The sequence below is a fragment of the Ranitomeya variabilis genome, chromosome 3 (genome assembly GCF_051348905.1).
Source record: "Ranitomeya variabilis isolate aRanVar5 chromosome 3, aRanVar5.hap1, whole genome shotgun sequence".
Lineage (NCBI taxonomy): Eukaryota > Metazoa > Chordata > Amphibia > Anura > Dendrobatidae > Ranitomeya > Ranitomeya variabilis.
The window spans coordinates 504,537,553-504,559,305 of record NC_135234.1 but is presented as its reverse complement, the minus strand read 5'-3'; the positions used below and the strand labels follow the sequence as shown (position 1 = coordinate 504,559,305).

General features: G+C 42.8%; 1 protein-coding gene across 3 annotated transcripts in view; it reads left to right on the top strand.

The window, feature by feature from the left end:
* ATP10A (ATPase phospholipid transporting 10A (putative)) overlaps positions 1–21,753 on the top strand; it is a 242,105-nt gene that overhangs the window by 133,422 nt on the left and 86,930 nt on the right. For all 3 annotated transcript variants that reach the window (XM_077296870.1, XM_077296872.1, XM_077296871.1), the window contains exons 4-5: positions 5,800–5,906; positions 7,351–7,482. In XM_077296870.1, coding sequence (XP_077152985.1) covers positions 5,800–5,906; positions 7,351–7,482 — 239 coding nt within the window. The remainder of the gene's footprint in view (positions 1–5,799; positions 5,907–7,350; positions 7,483–21,753) is intronic.

Sequence of the window (21,753 nt, the reverse complement as noted above, 5' to 3'; positions counted from 1 at the left end):
CTGTCAATTGCAGTGAAAGATGCGGGTTCGGCGTCAGAACCTGCATCGAAGGCCAGACACGATTTTTGATGTACCTATACATCAAGGGTCGTGAAGGGGTTAAAGATGGAGACTTTTTTTTTTCCTGTACCACTGCTTGAAGAAAGTGTCTTCTTAAGACTTGTAGTAGAATTGGGAATTGATTTTGAGCCCATCTTCAACCCAAAAAGGTGCAATTAATCTTTTATTAATACCAGCCCATAGCAATACCTCACCTTGCTTCTTGCTGGCTTCTGTGTTACAGTGGAGGTGTGTGTCCATTACTGATCCAGCCATGGGCCCACACATCTGGTCTGTTAAGTTACTCTACTCTCAAAAGTCCATAAAACTTTTGAAAAATCTGTCTTCAAGTATTTCTTGGCTTAGTCTTGACTTTTCAACTTCTGTGCCTTGCTCAGTAGTGGTCGGGTTTCCGCCTCCTTACCTTGGCCATGTCTCAGAGTACTGAACACCTTGTACTTCTGAGCTCTCCAGGAGGTTGTAGTTCTGGAATATGACCGTACTGGAGGATAATGGTTGCTTCACGTATTTTTTTCATATCTTTAGCAATTGTGCATCTTTTCTTTGCGCGCTTTTTGAGACCCTGTACAACAACACTTTTGTGCTGCATTCCTCTGTAAGACTTTTGACAATATTCAACTTTTTTTTTTTTTAGATACTTTTTCAATCTGTGAAATCATTTTTTTTGGGGGGCCAGTTCTGTATAACGAATGATGATGTGGTAAAAAAAAACCTCACTGGTCTTATAATTGTACACACAGTGTATGTTATCCCCTGTAAATAGGATGGGCAGTAATGTGTCGATTGCCGGGGCTCTTGCTGTTGGGAACCGCACCAGTCCCGAGAAAAGGTCTCTGGAGATGGATGTGTCTGGAGAGAGCAAAGTTCAAGTGTGCGCACCTCAGCTTTGTTTATTGCCTATGGAATTGTTGAAAATGGCCAAGCACTGTACTCCAAATCTGTGGGAAATATAATGGTTGCACTCCCAGCGATCCATGTGCTATCTTCTTTCATTTGGAAAGTGAATTACTTAACAACCTTTTGTACAAACCCTTTAAGACCAGTAGAGCGTATCATAGTGAGTTGGTGGTCTTCCATGTGAAATGCTGCAAAGACAAGAATCTGAGAATAGTTGCCATTTGATGTATTTGTTAGGAGATTATTTGAGACTTTAGTAATGACAGATTCTTTAATGTGTGGAAAATAGATTGTAAAGGTCAAGAGCAGATTCAGCAGAGAGCTGATCAGGCAAGACTAGATTAAGGCTACTTTCACGCTAGCGTTAACTGCATTCCGTCACAATGCGTCGTTTTGCCGAAAAAACGCATCCTGCAAAAGTGTTTGCAGGATGCGTTTTTTCACCATTGATTAACATTAAGCGACGCATTGTGACGGATTGCCACACGTCGCACCCGTCGTGCGACGGATGCGTCGTGCAGTGGCGGACCGTCGGGAGCAAAAAACGCTACATGAAACGTTTTTGCTCACGACGGTCTGCTTTTTCCGACCGCGCATGCGCGGCCGGAACTCTGCCCCCACCTCCCCGCGCTTCCCCGCACCTCACAATAAGGCAGCGGATGCGCTGGAAAAATGCATCCGCTGCCCCCGTTGTGCAGCGGAGACAACGCTAGCGTCGGGAACGTCGGCCCGACGCACAGCGACGGGCCGAGCCCGACGCTAGTGTGAAAGAAGCCTAAGAATTTCAGTTCTAGCAGCACATGTAAAAGCAGAGGGAAATACTACAAGAAAGAGCAAGCTTCTTGTAGTTAGACAGCAAGAGACAGCCAGGAAGAGGCACCGTGATGTGTGAAGGAAAAGAGTCACGTATACAGATAGTAGGGTCAGAAGATGAGATCCTGGGGATGACTACTTCTATCACTCGGTCAAAGATTGAAATTGAACAGTATTAAGTGTATGTGCACACGTTGCGGATTCGCCTGCGGAATTTTCCTCACAGAATCTGCATCTCTTGGCAGAAAGCGCAGGCCCAAATGCTTGCGCATTTAATGCGGAATAGATGCGGATTTGTTGCAGATTGTCATGCGTTCTTTGATGTGTGAATTTGCCTTACTCAATGTATAGTCAATGGGTGCAGAAACGCTGCTTTTCCACACAAAGAATTGACATGCTGTGGGAAAAAAAAACGCCGCAAATCCGCATGTGCACAGCAATTCTCAAATTCCCATTGACTATCATTGTTACTGTACTGCACTGTGGATTTGATGCACTTCCCGCATCCAAAAACGCTGCGGAAACACATCAAAATCAGCAACGTGTGCACATAGCCTAAGTGCGGAAAGCAAGAGGATACATTCTACTGGGAGTTTCTTTCCTGCTAGGTAGTGTCAATTTTCTCTATCAAACAAGTGACCAAGCTTCTAGCACTGAGGTCACCGACGAATGCCTATATTAAGGCCTGAATGGGGAATGAAAAGTCATTTGGAGTTAGTGAAAATATATAAATATTTTATATTTATAATAATTTGGGCAGAAGGATGAAAGTGAGAAAAAGATTGGGTCAATGATGATTGTATGGTACCCCTAATTTTATAGGTGTTTAATATTGGATATATTTATATGGATGATTATGTAGTGGTAGTCTGAGAAAGATGAGAATTCTCTGTAGTATGGGATCAAAGATACTGGTTAGTGAGCAGGAGAGGAAAGTGAACTTGTTTTATTGCAGGAACTGAGCAGATCAAGTGCCTCACGGTGAGACCAGTAGAGCTGCAGCAAGATACGACTGTCACATACAACACTTCCCAAGGTATTGGGGCGAACGCTGCTCACACGCAGCAACTCCTTTCCTCCTCTTCCAGTGCTGTAATGACAGAGAGCGAAGCAAATGAACAGTTGTCAGTGATCAAGCAAGGTCATGCTGGAAAAGCCTTTTCTGATCTCGATGGGCGTGTGTGTTTTCTATTCCCGTATATGCTATATATTCTATAAGCCGACCCGAGTATAAACCGAACTGTGTGGCTCCCCCGTTGTATGCATGGCTCCCCCGATCCCCTCGTTGTATGCATGGCTCCTCCCGTCCCATCCTTGTATGCATGGCTCGGCTCCCCCGTCCCATCCTTGTATGCATGGCTCGGCTCCCCCGTCCCATCCTTGTATGCATGGCTCGGCTCCCCCGTCCCATCCTTGTATGCATGGCTCGGCTCCCCCGTCCCATCCTTGTATGCATGGCTCGGCTCCCCCATCCCATCCTTGTATGCATGGCTCGGCTCCCCCATCCCATCCTTGTATGCATGGCTCCCCCCGTCTCATCCTTGTAGGCATGGCTCGGCTCCCCCGTCCCATCCTTGTATGCATGGCTCCCCCGTCCAATCCTTGTATGCATGGCTCGGCTCCCCCGTCCCATCCTTGTATGCATGGCTCGGCTCCCCCGTCCCATCCTTGTATGCATGGCTCGGCTCCCCCATCCCATCCTTGTATGCATGGCTCGGCTCCCCTGTCCCATCCTTGTATGCATGGCTCCCCCCGTCCCATCCTTGTATGCATGGCTCCCCCCCGTCCCATCCTTGTATGCATGGCTCCCCCCGTCCCATCCTTGTATGCATGGCTCGGCTCCCCCGTCCCATCCTTGTATGCATGGCTCGGCTCCCCCGTCCCATCCTTGTATGCATGGCTCGGCTCCCCCGTCCCATCCTTGTATGCATGGCTCGGCTCCCCCGTCCCATCCTTGTATGCATGGCTCGGCTCCCCTGTCCCATCCTTGTATGCATGGCTCCCCCCCGTCCAATCCTTGTATGCATGGCTCCCCCCGTCCCATCCTTGTATGCATGGCTCGGCTCCCCCCGTCCCATCCTTGTATGCATGGCTCGGCTCCCCCGTCCCATCCTTGTATGCATGGCTCCCCCCGTCCCATCCTTGTATGCATGGCTCCCCCCGTCCCATCCTTGTATGCATGGCTCGGCTCCCCCATCCCATCCTTGTATGCATGGCTCGGCTCCCCCGTCCCATCCTTGTATGCATGGCTCGGCTCCCCCGTCCCATCCTTGTATGCATGGCTCCCCCCGTCCCATCCTTGTATGCATGGCTCGGCTCCCCCGTCCCATCCTTGTATGCATGGCTCGGCTCCCCCATCCCATCCTTGTATGTATGGCTCCCCCTGTCCCACTTGTATGCATGGCTGGGCTCCCCCCGTCCTCCCCCTTGTATGCATGGCTCGGCATCCTCCCCCGTCATACTTGCCCTCCTCACGCCGTCGCTGAACGTCCCTGCATCTCCGTTGTCTCGGCGCAGCAGCTTCTTCCTGTGCTCAGCGGTCACGTGGTACCCCTCATTAAGGTCATGAATATGCGCTCCTCCCCTATGGGAGTGGAGTCGCATGCATAATTCATATAGGGTAAGTATTGATGTCTTCTGAAAGCCGGTGACAGCTGCAGTCGCCTGCTCCCCGCTAGCTTTCTGGACCATGACTTGTGTATAAGCCGAGGGGGGCGTTTTCAGCACAAAAAAATGTGCTGAAAATCTCGGCTTATACATGAGTATATACGGTAAATGATACTGCCTCCTTAAGATTGAGTAAAGTCCTACAGGGGAAAAAGTAAGTGTCTCCAGAGAATAAAGGCCGTTAAAGTTCCCTTGTTTGTAGGAGAAATTTACAAAAGCCCATATCTCTGCAATGCTGTGAAGAACAAAAATGTTTTCATTGTCCTCTTTTCCACTTTTAAGGCCTCTTACAGATGCCTGTTTTTCACATACGTGTTCTTATGTCTGTGTGTCTGCAAAAGTCTCAGAAACCTGTTTTTGTTTTTGATCCTACCATAGTTTTGCCCATACAAGTTTATGGGTCCGCCAAAATCATGAACAGCACCCGGATGCCATCTGTGTGATTTCCATGTGTTGTCCGTGATTAACATTTTAATATTTTAGTTGTTAGGAGATGTGTTGCAATTTTATTTTTTCATTTGTGAACACTTTTTTTTTTTCTCAATTGTGTTGCAGTCAGCTGTGAGAATCCTACATGACGGGCATAGGCAGGGCACACTGACCAATATGGCACTTGTATGCCACGTGTACATTTATGTATGGTTATGGGTCTGGGGCTAATTTAGCTTGTTATACATTGTATCAACTAATCTAAAGGGTAAGTCACGACGCACACTGATGTGGTTAGTTATAGCAAACAAACAACATTGCAGTGCTGTGAATTCACCGTATTTTTTAAGGTGGCAATCCCAGCAAAAGGTTTCTCTTTAAATCATAATTTGGAAACCTCAGCTTTTTTTATCTTTTTTTTTTCAGACTGGGATAGAGGGACGATGGCTTGGGTATTTATCAAAGTAATAGGTCATGTTTTTTGTACTTGGATGCTGCAAAAGCATAACCAAAACTAGTGTTTTAGGATCAACACTTTTATCTTTTCTTTGAGGTGTATTTTGTAAGCAGACTTTTACATCTACAATGGCAAAGCGAAAATTGTGTCCTGCATTACATAAAATAATGGTCTGCTTATCGAAGTGTGTACAGTGCAGTAATATGTCACTAATGCAAAATATGCATCCGATAGGATATGCTGTGGGTCTGAATATCTTCTCCATGCTTCAAAATCACTGCAGATTTTTTTGGGGTGGTAGTTCGTGACCAGCAGTTGCTAAAGCCACATTTACTTAGATTGCACTGTGTTTGGTGAATTGGTCAACTGAAAATCCCAAACAAAAGTGCGATGTGTGAGGCGAGTATGTAGCAGATGTGTGTGGGTGCTATATTGTGTAACTTGTACAAACTTTTATTAATTAATTTTTTTTGCAGGGTTCATAAAAATGGAAAAAAATCTGGTCTTTACAAAGAAAATCTCCTATTACGAGGATGCACTCTTAGAAATACAGAAGTTGTGTCTGGGATAGTTGTTTATGCAGGTACTGACGTATTCCAACGTTGCCACTAAATAGAATCGCTCATCTATTACGTTTAGTAATTCCTGATAAATATATGAATATTAAGTCTTAGAGTGCTGATTTTATATACAGAATTTCCGAGGTGTCCTTATACAGTGGTTCTCCTGAGACTGACCATCTAATTTGTATGGGGACCACCTGACTTCTAGGGTAGTTGCACACGGTCAGTAATTGGCAGCGTTTTGGATGCTGCACATGTCCGCTGCGTCCAAAGTGCTGCCGGCTTTTGAACGCAGATGATTTCGCATGTGTTCATTGAATTGTGCAGAATCACCGCTCCCAATACATTATACGGGTGGCATTTATCTTGTGAAGACTGAGCGTCTCCACAAGATAGACATGCTGCAGTCTGGAAAGACGTGCCACATGTCCGTCTCCGCAGATAAGTTGCGGGAGTCGGTGCACGCATAGTGGAGATGGGATTTCTTGAAATCCCATCCACTATGCTGTAACATTTGGACGCTGTGGATGTACGCAGCGTCCAACCCGCAGCGTTTACTGACCGTGTGCACCTACCCTTAGTGAATGGTAATCTTGCAATCCTTTTTTTATTTTTATGTTTTTTTAAACCTTCCTGAGCCATACGTTTTTGATTTAATAAATTATACATTTTTCTGTATTTTTAAATTGATCACACTTGTACTTCTGTATATTTAATTTTGCATGCATGGATTACAGATAACATTTAAAAAAAACACAGACAAATGTGAAATGGAAGTGTTTTTGAGCTAAAGGTGATCATTAGTGATGAGCTAGTGTACTCGTTGCTCGGGTAGTCTCCGAGGATTTGTGACTTCTCGGAGATTTAGTTTTCATTGCCTCAGCTGAATGATTTACAGCTGCTAGCCAGCCTGAGTACATGTGGGAATTCCCTAGCAACCAGGCAACCCCCACATGTACTCAGGCTGGCTATCAGCTGTAAATCATGCAGCTGCGTCAACAAAAACAAAATCTCCAAGCAGTTACAAATACTCGGAGACCACCTGAGCGTGCTCGGGAAAACCTGAGCAACGAGTATACTCGCTCATCACTAGTGATCATACATATTTTCTAGCGGTTAGCTATTTTTCCTGACTATCCTATTCGCATTTATATATTCACACTCTGGTATAGTCGGGCATGCATGTGTACACAATAGGGAGATGGGCGAATCTTTGTCAGACACCTTGGGTGCTGGCTAATCTGTCACCAAAGGATTTTGCATGTAGAAACTCAGTATCCCTGATGTCTTTCTGGGAAAAGAGTTGACATGCCCCTATAATTTTAATGTAACTGCCTTTTTGCTTCTGTGAGTGTGGGTACCTTTTATAGTACATATAATGTGTCGTGTTCATGCATTAATAGGTATATATATATATATATATATATATATATATATATAATAATGTCTCTTTCATTTGTATAGGTCATGAGACCAAAGCTTTGTTAAACAACAATGGACCTCGTTACAAGCGAAGTAAGCTGGAAAGGCAGATGAACACTGACGTCTTCTGGTGTGTGCTGATCCTCCTAATTATGTGCCTGCTTTCCGCCATTGGTAAGAATTGTTTGCAGCTTCAGTTGCTGGAGCATTAGCAATTCTTAGCTTTACATGTAACAATATTTCAGTATTTACTGTAGGTTATTAATAGTTTGTCACTTTTTCTTCTTAAAAAATGCCTTCTGCTTGTCTATGCCTGATGAAGGGACCTGAGTAGTCTCGAAAGCTTGCAATTTGTTACCATCTTTTCAGTTAGCCATTAAAAGGTATCAGCCACTGAGGACTGTCAATTCTAAATATTTTTCTGCATTTCAGAGATTTTAAACAAATATATTGAAGATTTGGCCACAATTTTAGAAATGGCACCAAAAATTGCGAAAGAAAATGATTACAATAAACCTTTTAAAGGGGTTGTCCAGTAAAACCAGTTATTACTTACCTTGTGGATAAAGCAGAGCACAGCGCCCTGTATTTCCATGGGGACTGGTGGGAACACAGTTCGCATGTCTATCACTCCATTTCAACAGGGATGAAAGTTCCCCATTCTGCCAGTATTTGCAGGTCACAGAGGTCAGCCCCCCACCAGTATGTGGTTAGTTGCTAACTTGTTTTCACCAGGCAACCATCTTTATCCCCTTCATGACATATGACCTACATGTACCGTATTTTTCGGACTATAAGACGCACCGGACTATAAGCCACACCCAGGTTTTAGAGGTGGAAAATAGGGAAAAAAATATTAGAAGCAAAAAAATGTGGTAAAATATTTAATAACATACTATTATATGTGGTGTTATTATATATAATAGTATGTTATTATGTTGGAAGCTGCGGGACCAGTGTGGTGTCTGTGAAGTACTATATGAAGATGCTGGAGGGTGAGTATAAGAATGGGGGCACAGGGCTTATATTGAAAGCACCACTCCAGCACTGCAAAATAACACTGGAGTGCTGCTTTAAAAGCCCATGGGAGAACTATAACTCCCAGCATGTCCTGCAGATCCTATGACATGCTGGGAGTTATAGTTCACTAAAGGAGTGGCAGAGTGCTTTATTGTGTTTTGGAAAGACTAACCTCTTAATTGTGGCAGCCAGCCAGCTGTGGTGAGATGAAAAGCATCCCATGACTGCACACACAGAGCCCTCCCTCCTGTTGCCTTTCCACAGCACAGGTAATGGAAGCCAGCAGATTCTAGTGGGGAGTCTGAAGGACCTGTGATGATGTCAAGAAGAGGGAGGGCTCTGTGCTGCCATGTGATGCTCCAGCCCGCCCACTTCTGACATCATCACAGGTCCTCTTTGTGCACACTGCACATCACTCAGCTCCAGCCCAGGCAGGTACACAGCGATCTCCTCTCCCCCGGACCCTGCTGCTGCTGCCTCCTCCTCCTCCCCCGGACACACAGATCTCCCCCGCTGCTGAGGAAACCATGTGTGTCCCTGCTTAAGTGCAGTATTCATTTGCTGCTCCAGGCTCACTGCTCAGCTGATTGGTGGGCGGGGAGTAGCTAATGAATATTCACTGCACTTAATCATCGGGACCACATGGTTTCCCCAGCGCTGATTCCCGGCAGTGGGGACATTTTTCTGCCTCGTGAAGTGGGATAACAGTGGGATCCCACTCGCTGCTGACCCCCCTCCCCCACATGCTACATCCCTACCATAAGACGCACCCACACTTTCCTCCCAAATTTGGAGGAAAAAAAGTGCGTCTTATGGTCAGAAAAATACGGTACGTCATATGTCGCGGGTCTGCCTTTGATGCATGCTTGCATACCTCTAACAGCCTGCGATTGTTAATCTGTTAAATGCCGCTGTCAATCTCCAAAGACAGCATTTAACTTGCGCCTGCAGGGGGTCGTGTCAAATTACGAAATCAAAATATCAGATAAATTAATCTGATCTGTAAATGGCATAGTGACCAAAAAAAAATAAAATCGCCATAATTACGTTTCTTTTGGCCACTGCAGCATTGCAGTACAATGCAATAACAGGCGATCAAAACATCGTATCTACCCCAAAATGTTATCAATAAAAACTTCAGCTCAGGGTGCAAAATAATAAGCCGTCAAAAAGAGCAGTATGTGAAAATGTAAATAGTTGGAGATCTCTGAAAATGGCGACACAAAGTTTTGTTTGTTTTTTTTTTCTTTTTAAATCTCCAAATTTATTTTCACCACTTAAAAAAAAAAAAACAACTACATGTTTGGTATCTGCGCAATCGTACTGACCTGGAGAATTATGTTTCCAGGTCAATTTTACCATATAGTGATCGTAGTAAATTAAAAAAAAAAATCCCAAAAATATATTGCACTCTTTTTTTTTTTTTTTCTTTTTTTTCTTTTTGCAATTTTAACACACTTGGAATATTCTTCCTGCTTTCCAGTGCATCATATATAACAAAATAAATTGTCATTCAAAAGTGCAGCTCGTTCTTGATAAAAGCAAGTCCTTATAAGATCATGTGGAAAATAGAAAAAGTTGCGGTTCTTAGAAGAAAAGGGGAAGGGGGGGGTGGTAGGAGAATTTTTTTTTTTTTAAAAAAGGACAGTCACCCGGAGGTGAGAGGTGTAATGGTCTATTCTCATAAGTTTTGTGGCTTTTTACCTTAGTTCATTATTGCGAACTATAGCACAAATCAGATACACATACCCTTGAGCAAGCATGGCTCATTTCTTCATTTTATGATCAGTTTTTAGCCGTCGGGCACAATCCGGCTAATTTTTAAAAAAACAGATGTGTGAAAGAGGCCTAAGAAAAAAGCCAATAATATGTATTTTCCAGAGTTTTTGGAACTACCCCAACCGGGGTCCACAAAATATTAATGTGGAGGAAATAAAAGGGAGGGGGGAGAGGTTGCAACTACAGCTCAGTCTGACCACGTGGTGTAAAGTGTGAAATGCTTTGGCATTTATACCTTTCCTATAAACATTAATACTTATTAATACACAGTCCTGTACCCCTGAGTTTGTGGCATGGGAGTCCATCAATTTCCCCCTTGTCTTAGTATCCAAGAAGTATCGTTTCTCCTTGTCTTCGGAAATTTATCCGGGCATCCTCTTGCTGCATATGTAAGCTTATACATTTACTATACACTATTCACTTCCTTTTTATTCACACAGCTCTTGAAGGTTTTCTAAGATGTTTCCAATTTAATAATACAAATTTTGTTTTGCATAATATAGCAACATTTTATGAAAGCTTCAAACAGCAACACTTAAAGATGGCACACCCCCTAATTCAAACAGACAGATCTTATGAAGGTGTGCCAAGAATCAATCTCCCTGAGTCGCCATACATTCCAGAGCATCCCACCAATAATGTTGGCGTATCCCACACTCCCAGAACATATTCATTACTGTCTGCAAATCCCATCCTGCCCATTTTTTATATGACACTGATGGTATATAATAAATCTTACTGAGGAGCTTATTGGGAACCTGTCGCCAGGCTTTCTCCACATAAAGTAGAGCCGTCAGCTGTTAGCCCTCTGTTAGAGCATACTATAATGCTGTATATATGTCCCCAATCTGATCTGCAAGGCACAAAATCTAGCTTCCTACATTATCCACACATTGTCCTCAATTGCGCTCATGCACAGGCAAACTTCTCTCTGCCTTTCCTAGGGCAGAGTAAAGTACTGTAGTGCACATGGACAGATGACCTGGATGCTAAAGCTGGAGCATGCGCACTACAGTACTTTGCTCTGCGCACAGCAGGGCAGAGAGAAATGCACCTGCACAGGAGCGTGATGGAGGACACTGGTAGACGTAGGATGTCATCTACACAAAGCTGGGAATGAGGACAGTGATTGTAAGAAGAGAGGAGGCATCAGACCAGAGATGCCCATCGGACAGTATGATAATAAACTATTTTTTGTTACTTGCAGATCTGATTTGGGGCATATATACAGCATACAGAGTGCTTACGGGGGCTGGCCGTACTGACAAGTGTGTGACTGGGGTTATCTTATTCATACATCAGATTTAGTCTCACTCCATTGCTACAGAATTTATTTTTTTCATTAGGACAAAATTTCTAGCTAGATGATTGACAACGGTTTAGCTAGAACTGTGACCTGAGCTAGGTCCTCTAAGATGGTGAGATCAAGAGATATTCCCGGTCCCCCAAACTGTTCTGTGAATACCTTCCGCAGATGATAGTATCTCAACAGTCAATTTTCTGAAACATTGTAGGCCAGCTGTAACTGCTGGAACATGCGGCGCATACTCTTTGTACAGTGTTGGATAGGAAAAAGATCCCATCTGCTCTCCAGAATTCAATCTCTGGTATATTTCTCAGACGTGTTTTCAGTCACAGCAGTGTATTTGGTGATTACTAGTGTTGAGCGAATGTGCTCGGATAAGTTGTTATATCCCACCCCCCAATCTTTAGGTAAGCAGACCGTTTCCAGTTTTATTCTGGGGTAGATCGCGGCGGCCATTTTCCTGAAGCAGAGTTTGCATCTCTGCTTCAGGAAAATGGCCGCCGCGATCTCCATCTGCGCACGCGCGGCATCCCGCGGCCATTTTCCTGAAGCCCCGGGCAGCAGAGCGCTCTATCTGCGCACGCGCGGCCACAGGAAGATGGCCGCCCCCACCGATCACCAGGGGAATAGCGCAGATCGCGCTATTTTCCCTCCCTTGTGCAGTGGATTCTGGACTTGGGCATGCGCACACCACTACGCCACCAACGGAAAACTAAGCAAGATCTGGGGGAAGACACCACGCCCATCTGACCAGACCAGCCTGATTGACAGGCGAAAACGACTACTTTGGTAACGTATTTCGGCAGCATAGGTGGGGAATCGGGGTCCACAAAATACACTATTGTAATGCACAGCTCAGGCCCTATTTAACAGTATTTTTATCTCATACGGAAAAAACGGGGTGACAGGTTCCCTTTAAGTCTCCTCATCTCGGCATGCTTAACATGTCACTCTCCGCAAGGAGAAATTTTAAGGATAGAATTGTAAAGTTTAAGCAATTCAAAGGCAAAAAATGTTTACATTTTATTTGTACCGCTCGATAAAAAAACTTTTTTCCCAAGGATTTTCTATTGGGAAAAGTCATGATGGCATCTGTCGCCTTCCTTTCAGCTAGGTCTTCATCAAGCGAAAGTGAACTGTTTAGGAAGAGCACTAGAAAGGAGATCCAAAAATATCACTAATTTGTTATCTGATTGAGCTAGTTTTAGGCAAATAAGGACTTGTAAATCTGCAAAGCCTAAGTTTACTTGCAAAGTTTCAGAAACCATGGTGCCATTCATATCATGAAGGGCTACAACTTTAGTGTTGCCATTCCTTGCTAGATAAGCTACCAAGTGCCTGTTTGTGTCCCCTGATCAAAGTTATGATGCAGGGAATATCCTATAATTTTATGCCATTAACCTCATATTGATCAATAGATGGTTGATGAAGGCTGCCTAATTTTATTTTTTAATAAATTGCTAGGTGCAGGTAGAGAATCATCATTGCTGATTGTTTTTGCTATGTACAGCGAGTGAAGTAAGTACTGAACATGTCACCAATTTTCTGAGTAAATATGTTTATAAAGGTGCTATTTACATGAAATTCTCACCAGATGTCCACAACAATCCATCCAGTTCACTCATACAAGGAAATCAAACCATACATGTCCATAAATTATGTGTTATAATGAGGAATGACACAGGGGAAAAGTATTTAATACACTTAACAGAAATTTAGTTAATACTTTGTACACAAGCTTTGTTTGGCGATGGCAGCTATAAGACCCCTCCTGTGTGGAGAAACTGGTTGCATGCATTGCTCAGGTGTGATTTTTGTCCAGTCTTCCACACAAACACTCTTCAAATCCTAAAGGTTTCCATAGGTTCCTTCTATGAAATCTCAACTTTAGTTCCTTTCATAAATGTTCTGTTGGATTCAGGTCAGGTGATTGGCTGGGCTATTCTAGCAGCTTCATTTTCTTTCTCTGAAACCAATTGAGAGTTTCCAGGGCCTTGTGTTTGGGATCAATGTCTTGCTGAAATGTCCACCCTCATTTCACTTTCATCATCCTGGTAGACGGCAGCAGAATTTTATCAAGAATGTCTCCGTACTTTTGTCCATTCATCCTTCCTTCAACTATATGAAGTTTGCCATTGCCGTATGCTGATAAATAGCCCCACCCCATGTGTTTCCACCTCCAAACTTCACTGTTGATATGGTGTTCTTGGGGTGATATGCAGTGATTTTTGGCCTTCAAATATGGCATCCAAAGAGTCCAATTTTGATGTCATCTGACTAGACTATATTCTCCCAGTATTTCAGAGGCTTGTCTAAATGTTTTTGAGCAAACTTTAACCGTGCTTGAACATGCTTTTTGCTCAGCAATGGAGTCTTTCATGGTTACTGTAAGCGTGTATACAGGACATAGAGGTTGAGTGCAACAATTGTGCCTGCTGATTATAAGTCGTTCTGTTGCTCTCCACCCACTGTCCTTGGCTCTTGGGCAACTGTTCTGATAAATCTTTTCACGCCTTTGTCTAATATCCTGCAGCAGGGTGGATTTGATTTAAATCTAACTGATTTAAATCACTAGTCAGTAAGGCTTGATTTAAATCAGTGATTTAAATCAAAGTTTCTACCTAAACTAGTTCTTGCTACCTTAACATGCAAGTAGATGAAGATTTTTAGAATCACTTTTTATATTACTTTTTTCTCCCCAGTTTAATGGGTTAATCATTTATATTTGGACACCACTGTTCTGTTGTACTTAGGAAGGAGAAAAATAATCCTGACCTTAATAACAATTTAAATAGATTTATTCAACTGAAACAATAACAACATTACAGCATAAGTTATTTGCTTAAACAAACATCCATGTTTGTTAACTAATTTGGCTAAACAAAATATATATATATTTTAAGAAACTTAGACTGTCAGCCCAGCCGACACATGAAAAACTTAAATACTACTGTCCCTGCTGTCCTCTGTAGCTCACTTGTCGTCATCTTCATCATCATCATCTTCTTCTTTGTTCCTATTCATAATCTGGAAAAGAAAAACAAGCTTTCCTGCTTTATTGGGTCCCAACCGATTTCTCAATTTAGAATGAATGAGTCCAAAGGAAGAGAATATTCTTTCAACGCCTGCAGAAGAAGCTACTGCTGTTAAAAGTGAAATCATTACTTGAACAGTCTCTAAATCCAAGCGCTTAAGTGACTTCCACCAGTTTACTGGTGTGACCTTCCTTAAAATATCTTCAGCAAACATATATTTCTTGAATGGTTCCCCCTTAGCTCTGAAGTTTATTATAGTTGGCATTAAAGATGGATGATTGCTGGATACCCATGTCATAGCTAACTCCTCTTCCTCAGCACTTAGGTTTTGACCCTGATATTGGATATTGACAATATTTGCCAAAAAATGAGCTGGAGTCAGTGCTTGTCCCATTCTTTTGTTTACTGCTTGTAATTTAATTCTGTCCATGTGTAGTTCTGTTTTTAAGTGTTCACTCAGTTCCTTCCAAATTTCAACAGCATCCGCAATAAAACAGCTATTTTTCTGTATTTTGTTTAAAGCTTGAGAGATGGGTTTCAGGAAGCTCAGCATATGTTCAACATTTCTCTTAAGCCCAATGTTGAGGATTTTGGCCGTGACAGTGCCATCTATTTTATCTCGATTTTCTTCACAAAGTGTCATCAGAATAGGCCAGTTTTTTATATACTGCTCAAAACAGTCCACCACAGAGTTCCATCTAACATCTTGTGGGAGCGTTAGCTTGGTTCCACCCATCCTTTTCAGAGCTGCTGCAGCAAAATGATTATTACGGAAGTATTTAGCAATTTCAACAACATTAGCCTTTATTTCTGGAACACTTAAGTCTTTGGCTAAGAGGTGCAGCAAATGAGCACTGCAACCATATGTTATTAGCAGCTTTGTATTCCCTCCCTGCTCTTCTAAATCTCTTCTCATCTTGGATACGTTTGCAGCATTGTCAGTGACCAAACTGCGTACTAGACATTTGAATTTTTGTTCACATGTCATTATAGCTTTTACTGCCACTTCTTGTAAGTATTCTGCTGTGTGTGCATTTCCTGACGTATCAGTTGTTTGTGCAAGGAAGACTTTACCTTCTTCTGTTGTTATACAAGCACATACAATAGGATCATTGTGGACATTACTCCACCCATCAATACTTAGGTTAACAATTTTACCCTCCAGAGCTGTTGCACATTGCTCCATTTCTCTGTCATACACTTGATCCAGCAGTTTCCCTGCAACATCAGCTCTGCTGGGTGGACTGTATCCTGGTCTCAGTGACTGAACCATATTAATGAAATGTGGGTTCTCAGTCAGACGGAAAGAAGAGTTCGTTGCATAAATAAACTGGGCAATTTTTTCATCAATCAACTCTTTTTCTAATCTGCTAGTTCTTATCACAAACCTATCTATGGTGGTTCCAGGAGGTAAAGGTTTTTTCTTCCTTTTGGGTGATGGTGATATGTGGCTGTGGGTGTCTGATGATGATGCTGCTGCTAATGAAGCACTATCCTGGATGGATAACTCTGAAACTGTAGAACAGGATGATGGTGATCTTGGAGGTGGATAGTTTCCAGAATCCATGAATTCCCCTAAACAAAAAAAGTCAATGCTGTTATTTTATTGTTTATATTGTTTATACAATTTCTGCTTATTGTACACAACACATCACTGCCCCTGCCCCAAAAGGAATATTTGTTTTTCTTCATAACTGTACCAAATGACAGTAACTTGCAGTAATAATAAGAAATATAATTTTTTTCACACATGACAGTTCAGTCTTTAGAAATAGGATTCAATAAAAATGTTTACCAACCTGAAGATCCTGCCTGTTCAGAAGTGTTTCTTTGGTCATCTTCATCACCGCACTTCTCATGATGTTGCCTCATTCGCGCCACCAGGCCTTGCATCTCTTTGTTGCATCGTTTGCATTTTGCACGCATGCCTGCCTTACCGATAGGTGAAGGAGCTTCATTAAAATATTCCCAAACTGGGTCTCTTTTACGGCCTGCTGCCATTATAAGGAAAGAATGTAATAAACCTCAGATCGTATCGTACACACAAACAGATCCAGACTTGTCTGTCTGTGGCTATGCTGCAGTATTGTGCTCAAAGTTTCACTTTCATTTTCTTGTCTGCTTGCCCTTCCTCCTCCTCACACTTAGATTCACATTCTTCTTGTGTTGTGCAGATCTATTCCACTCCAAACAATCAGAAACATATTGTCTAACTTCTTGGACTTGGCACTGAAGGGGTTGATTCTGTATTCATAGATTTGTAGAACAATAGGATTAAGATCTTTTTCTCAACTCTGTTCATGTTGTAACATTTTTGCCGTGAAGAAGAGGCTGGGACCTCTGCGGAGTCAAATTCAGTTTTGAGAACTGCGTAAGTAAAGCGAGCGTCTGTGATAATATAGGAGAGAAACTGCCCACTAATCCTACAGAAACCTCTGGAAGAGCATGGCATTGTGAATGTTACACATATACAGCCTTTATTCTACTGAGTTAAACAACTCAGCTTTATCTCATGATGGAAGAACCTTTGGATGGTAAAATATTTTCCTCAAAAAGCAGTTTATTGAAAAAAATCCGATTTAAATAAAAAAAATCCGATTTTTTTTTTTTTTTTTTTTTTTTTTTTTTTTTTTTTTTTTTAAACATTGATTTTTATCCACCCTGTCCTGCAGTGAGCACTTGGATATGACCGGTATATGATGAAATAATGTTCTTTTCAATTCCGGATTATGGCCCCAACAGTGCTCACTGGAACCTCCAGTAGTTTAGAAACTCTTGTGTAATCAATGCTTATCAGTATGTTTGGCAACAATAAGGTTGTAAAGGTATTGAGACAGCTCACTGGTTTTACCTATAACGAAATGTTTCTTGTGTGGCACCTTTCTTAATGAGGCACCTTTTTATAGGCCATTAGTTGAACCTGCGGCATTATTTTCCACTTAGGATTGCTTTATAATTACTAATAGATTTCAGCTAGTGTCATGACTTTCCATGGCTTTTTGCACCGCTCTATGCTTTGTGTTCAATTTTTTTTCCCGGTGTAATTTCTCATTACTTAATTTATGGACATTTATGCTTTGATTTCTTTGACAATGTGGATTTCATAGGTTGTTACTGACATCTGGTGAAAATTTCATATCATGACCTTTAGAAATATATTTAAATAGAACATTGGTGACATGCTAAATACTTCTTTCACCTGCTTGTATATACAGTAATCATCCATTATAATCATGTACTTCAGGCGTTTCTTGACTATAAATAAAAACTAATCCTGTCATTGAGGAATTATGCCAAGTGGCATGTTCATTGTTGTTTACTCGTGAATTCTTTCTAAGGCCTCTTTCACACTTCCGTCTTTGAGCTCCTGTCGAAATCCGTAGATTTTTGAATAAACAGGATCCAGCAAATTTTTCTGCTGGATCCTGTCTTTTCCCATAGACTTGTATTAGCGACGGATAGCCATCCCTTTCACCCGTCGTGCACTGGATCCGTCGGAAAATCGCTGTCCGTCGGGCGTGGACAACGCACAGAGGAAAGTGTTTTTTTTATTTTTTATTTTTTTTCTGCACGTCGGAAAATCGCTCAGCGATGGATTCTGCTCTGCCCATCATTGGCTATAATGGAAGCCTATGGGCGCTGGATCTGTTGCTGACTGTCAAAAGCAGGAATCCAGCGACTGGTTCCGTCTTTTGAAACTGAGCATGCGTGGAAGAGTTTTCCATCGGGGAAATTCTCTCTCGCTCGCTCACTCTCATTTTACTATTGATGCTGCCTATGCAGCATCCATAGTAACAAGATATAATGTTAAAAATAAAATTTAAAAATTGCAATATTCTTACCTTCCGGCGTCCCGCGCAGCGCTACCGATGCTCGTGATGCTCCCGGCAGCTAGCGTTCCCAGTAATGCATTGTGAAATGAGCCGCAACGTCATCAGAGGTCATTGTACGCAAGGCATTACTGGGAACGCTAGCTGCCGGGAGCATCGGTAACGCTGCGCGGGACGCCGGAAGGTAAGAATATTGTGATTTTTTTTTTTTTTTATTATTATTATTTTTAACCTGGGTTGTGTTGTGTATGCGTTTTCGCAGCGGAAAACCCCTGTGAAGACGCATACACAACAGGTGCACATAGCCTCGACGGGTCTGTCAGAAAAAGGGGCCCAGTGCACCCGTTTTTTACACTCTGCACAGGATCCGTCATTTCAACATTTTGACGGATCCTGTGCAGATTGTAAAAACGGAAGTGTGAAAGAAGCCTAAGCCGCACTCAAATACCTCCTAAGAATTTCGGTGATTGTGTCCTATTTACTTCTATATGTCACATTGTCCTCCTAAACATTTTGAAGCATGACACAAAAATATAAATGTTACAACTTTCTCTTTGTGGATTCCTCTTCACTTAAATAAGACATTCGGTACTGGGGGATTGAAGGGCAACCTTTCTTGACTTTATTAACCTGAGAATTTATTGAGGAGTTTATCCTATTTGCCTGATGGTGTGTATATGTATGTATGTATGTATGTGTATATATATATACTACCGTGCAAAAGTTTAGGGTCACTCAGAAATTTCCTTATTTTTGACCATTCTAGCTGCAAACGTCTGGTTTGTAATCCAATATCTCCATAGGTGTGTAGAGGCCCATTTCCAACAACCATCACTCCAGTGTTCTTATAGTACTTTGTGTTTGCTAACTGTGTTAGGGTACCGTCACACAGTGCAATTTTGATCGCTACGACGGTACGATTCGTGACGTTCTAGCGATATCGTTACGATATCGCAGTGTCTGACACGCAGCAGCGATCAGGGATCCTGCTGAGAATCGTACGTCGTAGCAGATCGTTTGGAACTTTCTTTCGTCGCTTGATCACCCGCTGACATCGCTGGATCGTTGTGTGTGACAGCGATCCAGCGATGCGTTCGCTGGTAACCAGGGTAAACATCGGGTAACTAAGCGCAGGGCCGCGCTTAGTAACCCGATGTTTACCGTGGTTACCAGCGTAAAAGTAAAAAAAAAAAAAAAACCGTACATGCTCACCATCTGATGTCCGTCCGGTCCCTTGCCGTCCGCTTCCCGCTCTGACTGCCTGCCGGCCGGAAAGTGAGAGCAGATCACAGCGGTGACGTCACCACTGCGCTCTGCTCTCACTGTACGGCCGGATCTGTCAGAGCAGGAAGCGGACGGCAAGGGACCTGACGGACATCAGATGGTGAGCATGTACGGTTTGTTTTTTTTTACTTTTACGCTGGTAACCACGGTAAACATCGGGTTACTAAGCGCGGCCCTGCGCTTAGTAACCCGATGTTTACCCTGGTTACCCGGGGACTTCGGCATCGCTCCAGCTCCGTGATTGCAACGTGTGACCGCAGTCTACGACGCTGGAGCGATAATCATACGATCGCTGCGACGTCACGGATCGTGCCGTCGTAGCGATCAAAATTGCACTGTGTGACGGTACCCTTAGAAGGCTAATGGATGGTTAGAATACCCTTGAAAACCCTTGTTCAAGTATGTTAGCACAGCGGAAAACAGTTTGGCTGATTAGGGAACTATAAACCTGATTTTCCTTTGAGCTAGTTGAGAATCTGGAGCATTTCATTTGTTGGTTCTATTAAACTCTCGAAATGACCAGAAAAAAAGAACTTTCACATGAAACTCGACAGTCTATTCTTGTTCTATGAAATGAAGGCTATTCCATGCGAGAGATTGCCAAGAAACTGAAGATTTCCTTCAACGCTGTGTACTCCTCCCTTCAGAGGAGAGCACAAACAGGCTCTAGCCAGAGTAGAAAGAGAAGTGGGAGGCCCCGCTGCACAACTGAGCAACAAAACAAGTACATTAGAGTCTGTAGTTCGAGAAATTAATGCCTCACAGGTCCTCAGCTGGCAGCTTCATTAAATAGTACACACAAAACGTCAGTGTCAACGTCTACAGTGAAGAGGTGACTCCAGGATGCTATGGGCAAAAGACCACAGACATTGGACAGAAGAAGATTGGAAAAAAGTGTTATGGACAGACAAATCCAAGTTTGAGGTGTTTGGATCACACAAGAACATTTGTGAGACGCAGAACAACTGAAAAGATGCTGGAAGAGTGCCTGACTCCATCTATCAAGCATGGTGGAGGTAATGTGATGGTCTGGGGTTGCTTTGGTGCTGGTAAAGCGGGAGATTTGTACAAGGTATAAGGGATATTGAATAAGGAAGGCCATCACTCCATTTTGTAAAGCCGTGCCATACCCTGTGGACAGCACTTGATTGGAGCCTATTTCATCCTACAACAGGACAATAACCCAAAGCACACCTCCAAATTATGCAAGAACTATTTAGGGAAGAAGCAGGCAGCTGGTATTCTATCTGTAATGGAGTGGCCAGCGCAGTCAGCAGAACTCATCCCATTGAGCTGTTGTGGGAGCAGCTTGACCGTATGGTACGCAAAAAGTGCCCATCAAGCCAAACCAACTTGTGGGAGGGGCTTCTGGAAGCATGGGGTGAAATTTCTCCAGATTACCTCAGCAAATTAACTGCTAGAATGCCAAATGTCTGCAATGCTATAATTGCTGCAAAGGGAGCATTCTTTGACGAAAGCAAAGTTTGAAGGAGAAAATTATTTCAAATAAAAATCTTTTTTTCGAACCTTGTCAATGTCAGGACTAGACTTTTAATTCAACTGGCAACTCATTTGATTAATAAAAGTATGAGTTTTCATGGGTGACCCCAAAATTTTGAAAGGTATTGTGTGTGTATGTATATATACACGGTGTATATATGTGTGTGTATGTATGTGTGTGTGTGTGTGTGTATATATATATCTAATGTATAAAGCTGAATGTGTGTATGTGTGTGTGTATGTATGTATGTATGTATGTATGTATGTATGTATGTATGTATGTATGTCCGGGATTGGCATCTGAACCGTCGCAGCTACAGCCACAAAATTTTGCACAGTCACACGTCTGGACCCCGAGAGCGTCATAGGCTATGTTGTGAGGTGAAATTTTAACCCCGCGCTTTCCAATTCACCAAACAATTTTGCCCCTATCTACATAATGGGGAAAAAGTGAAAGGAAAAGTGTTGGAGGCAAATTAACAGCTGCCAGATGTGAACAAGGGGGACTTAAAGAATGACAGCGATGGCGCCAAAGAGTATATACTGTACAGTTGCTAAGGTGGGGCCCCAACATGGGATAATCACCACACCACCATGGGGATATGAACACACACACAAAATGCGCCACACACTACCACGTGCTCGAACACATATACCACCCTCAGCGCACATTTCACCACACATACACCAA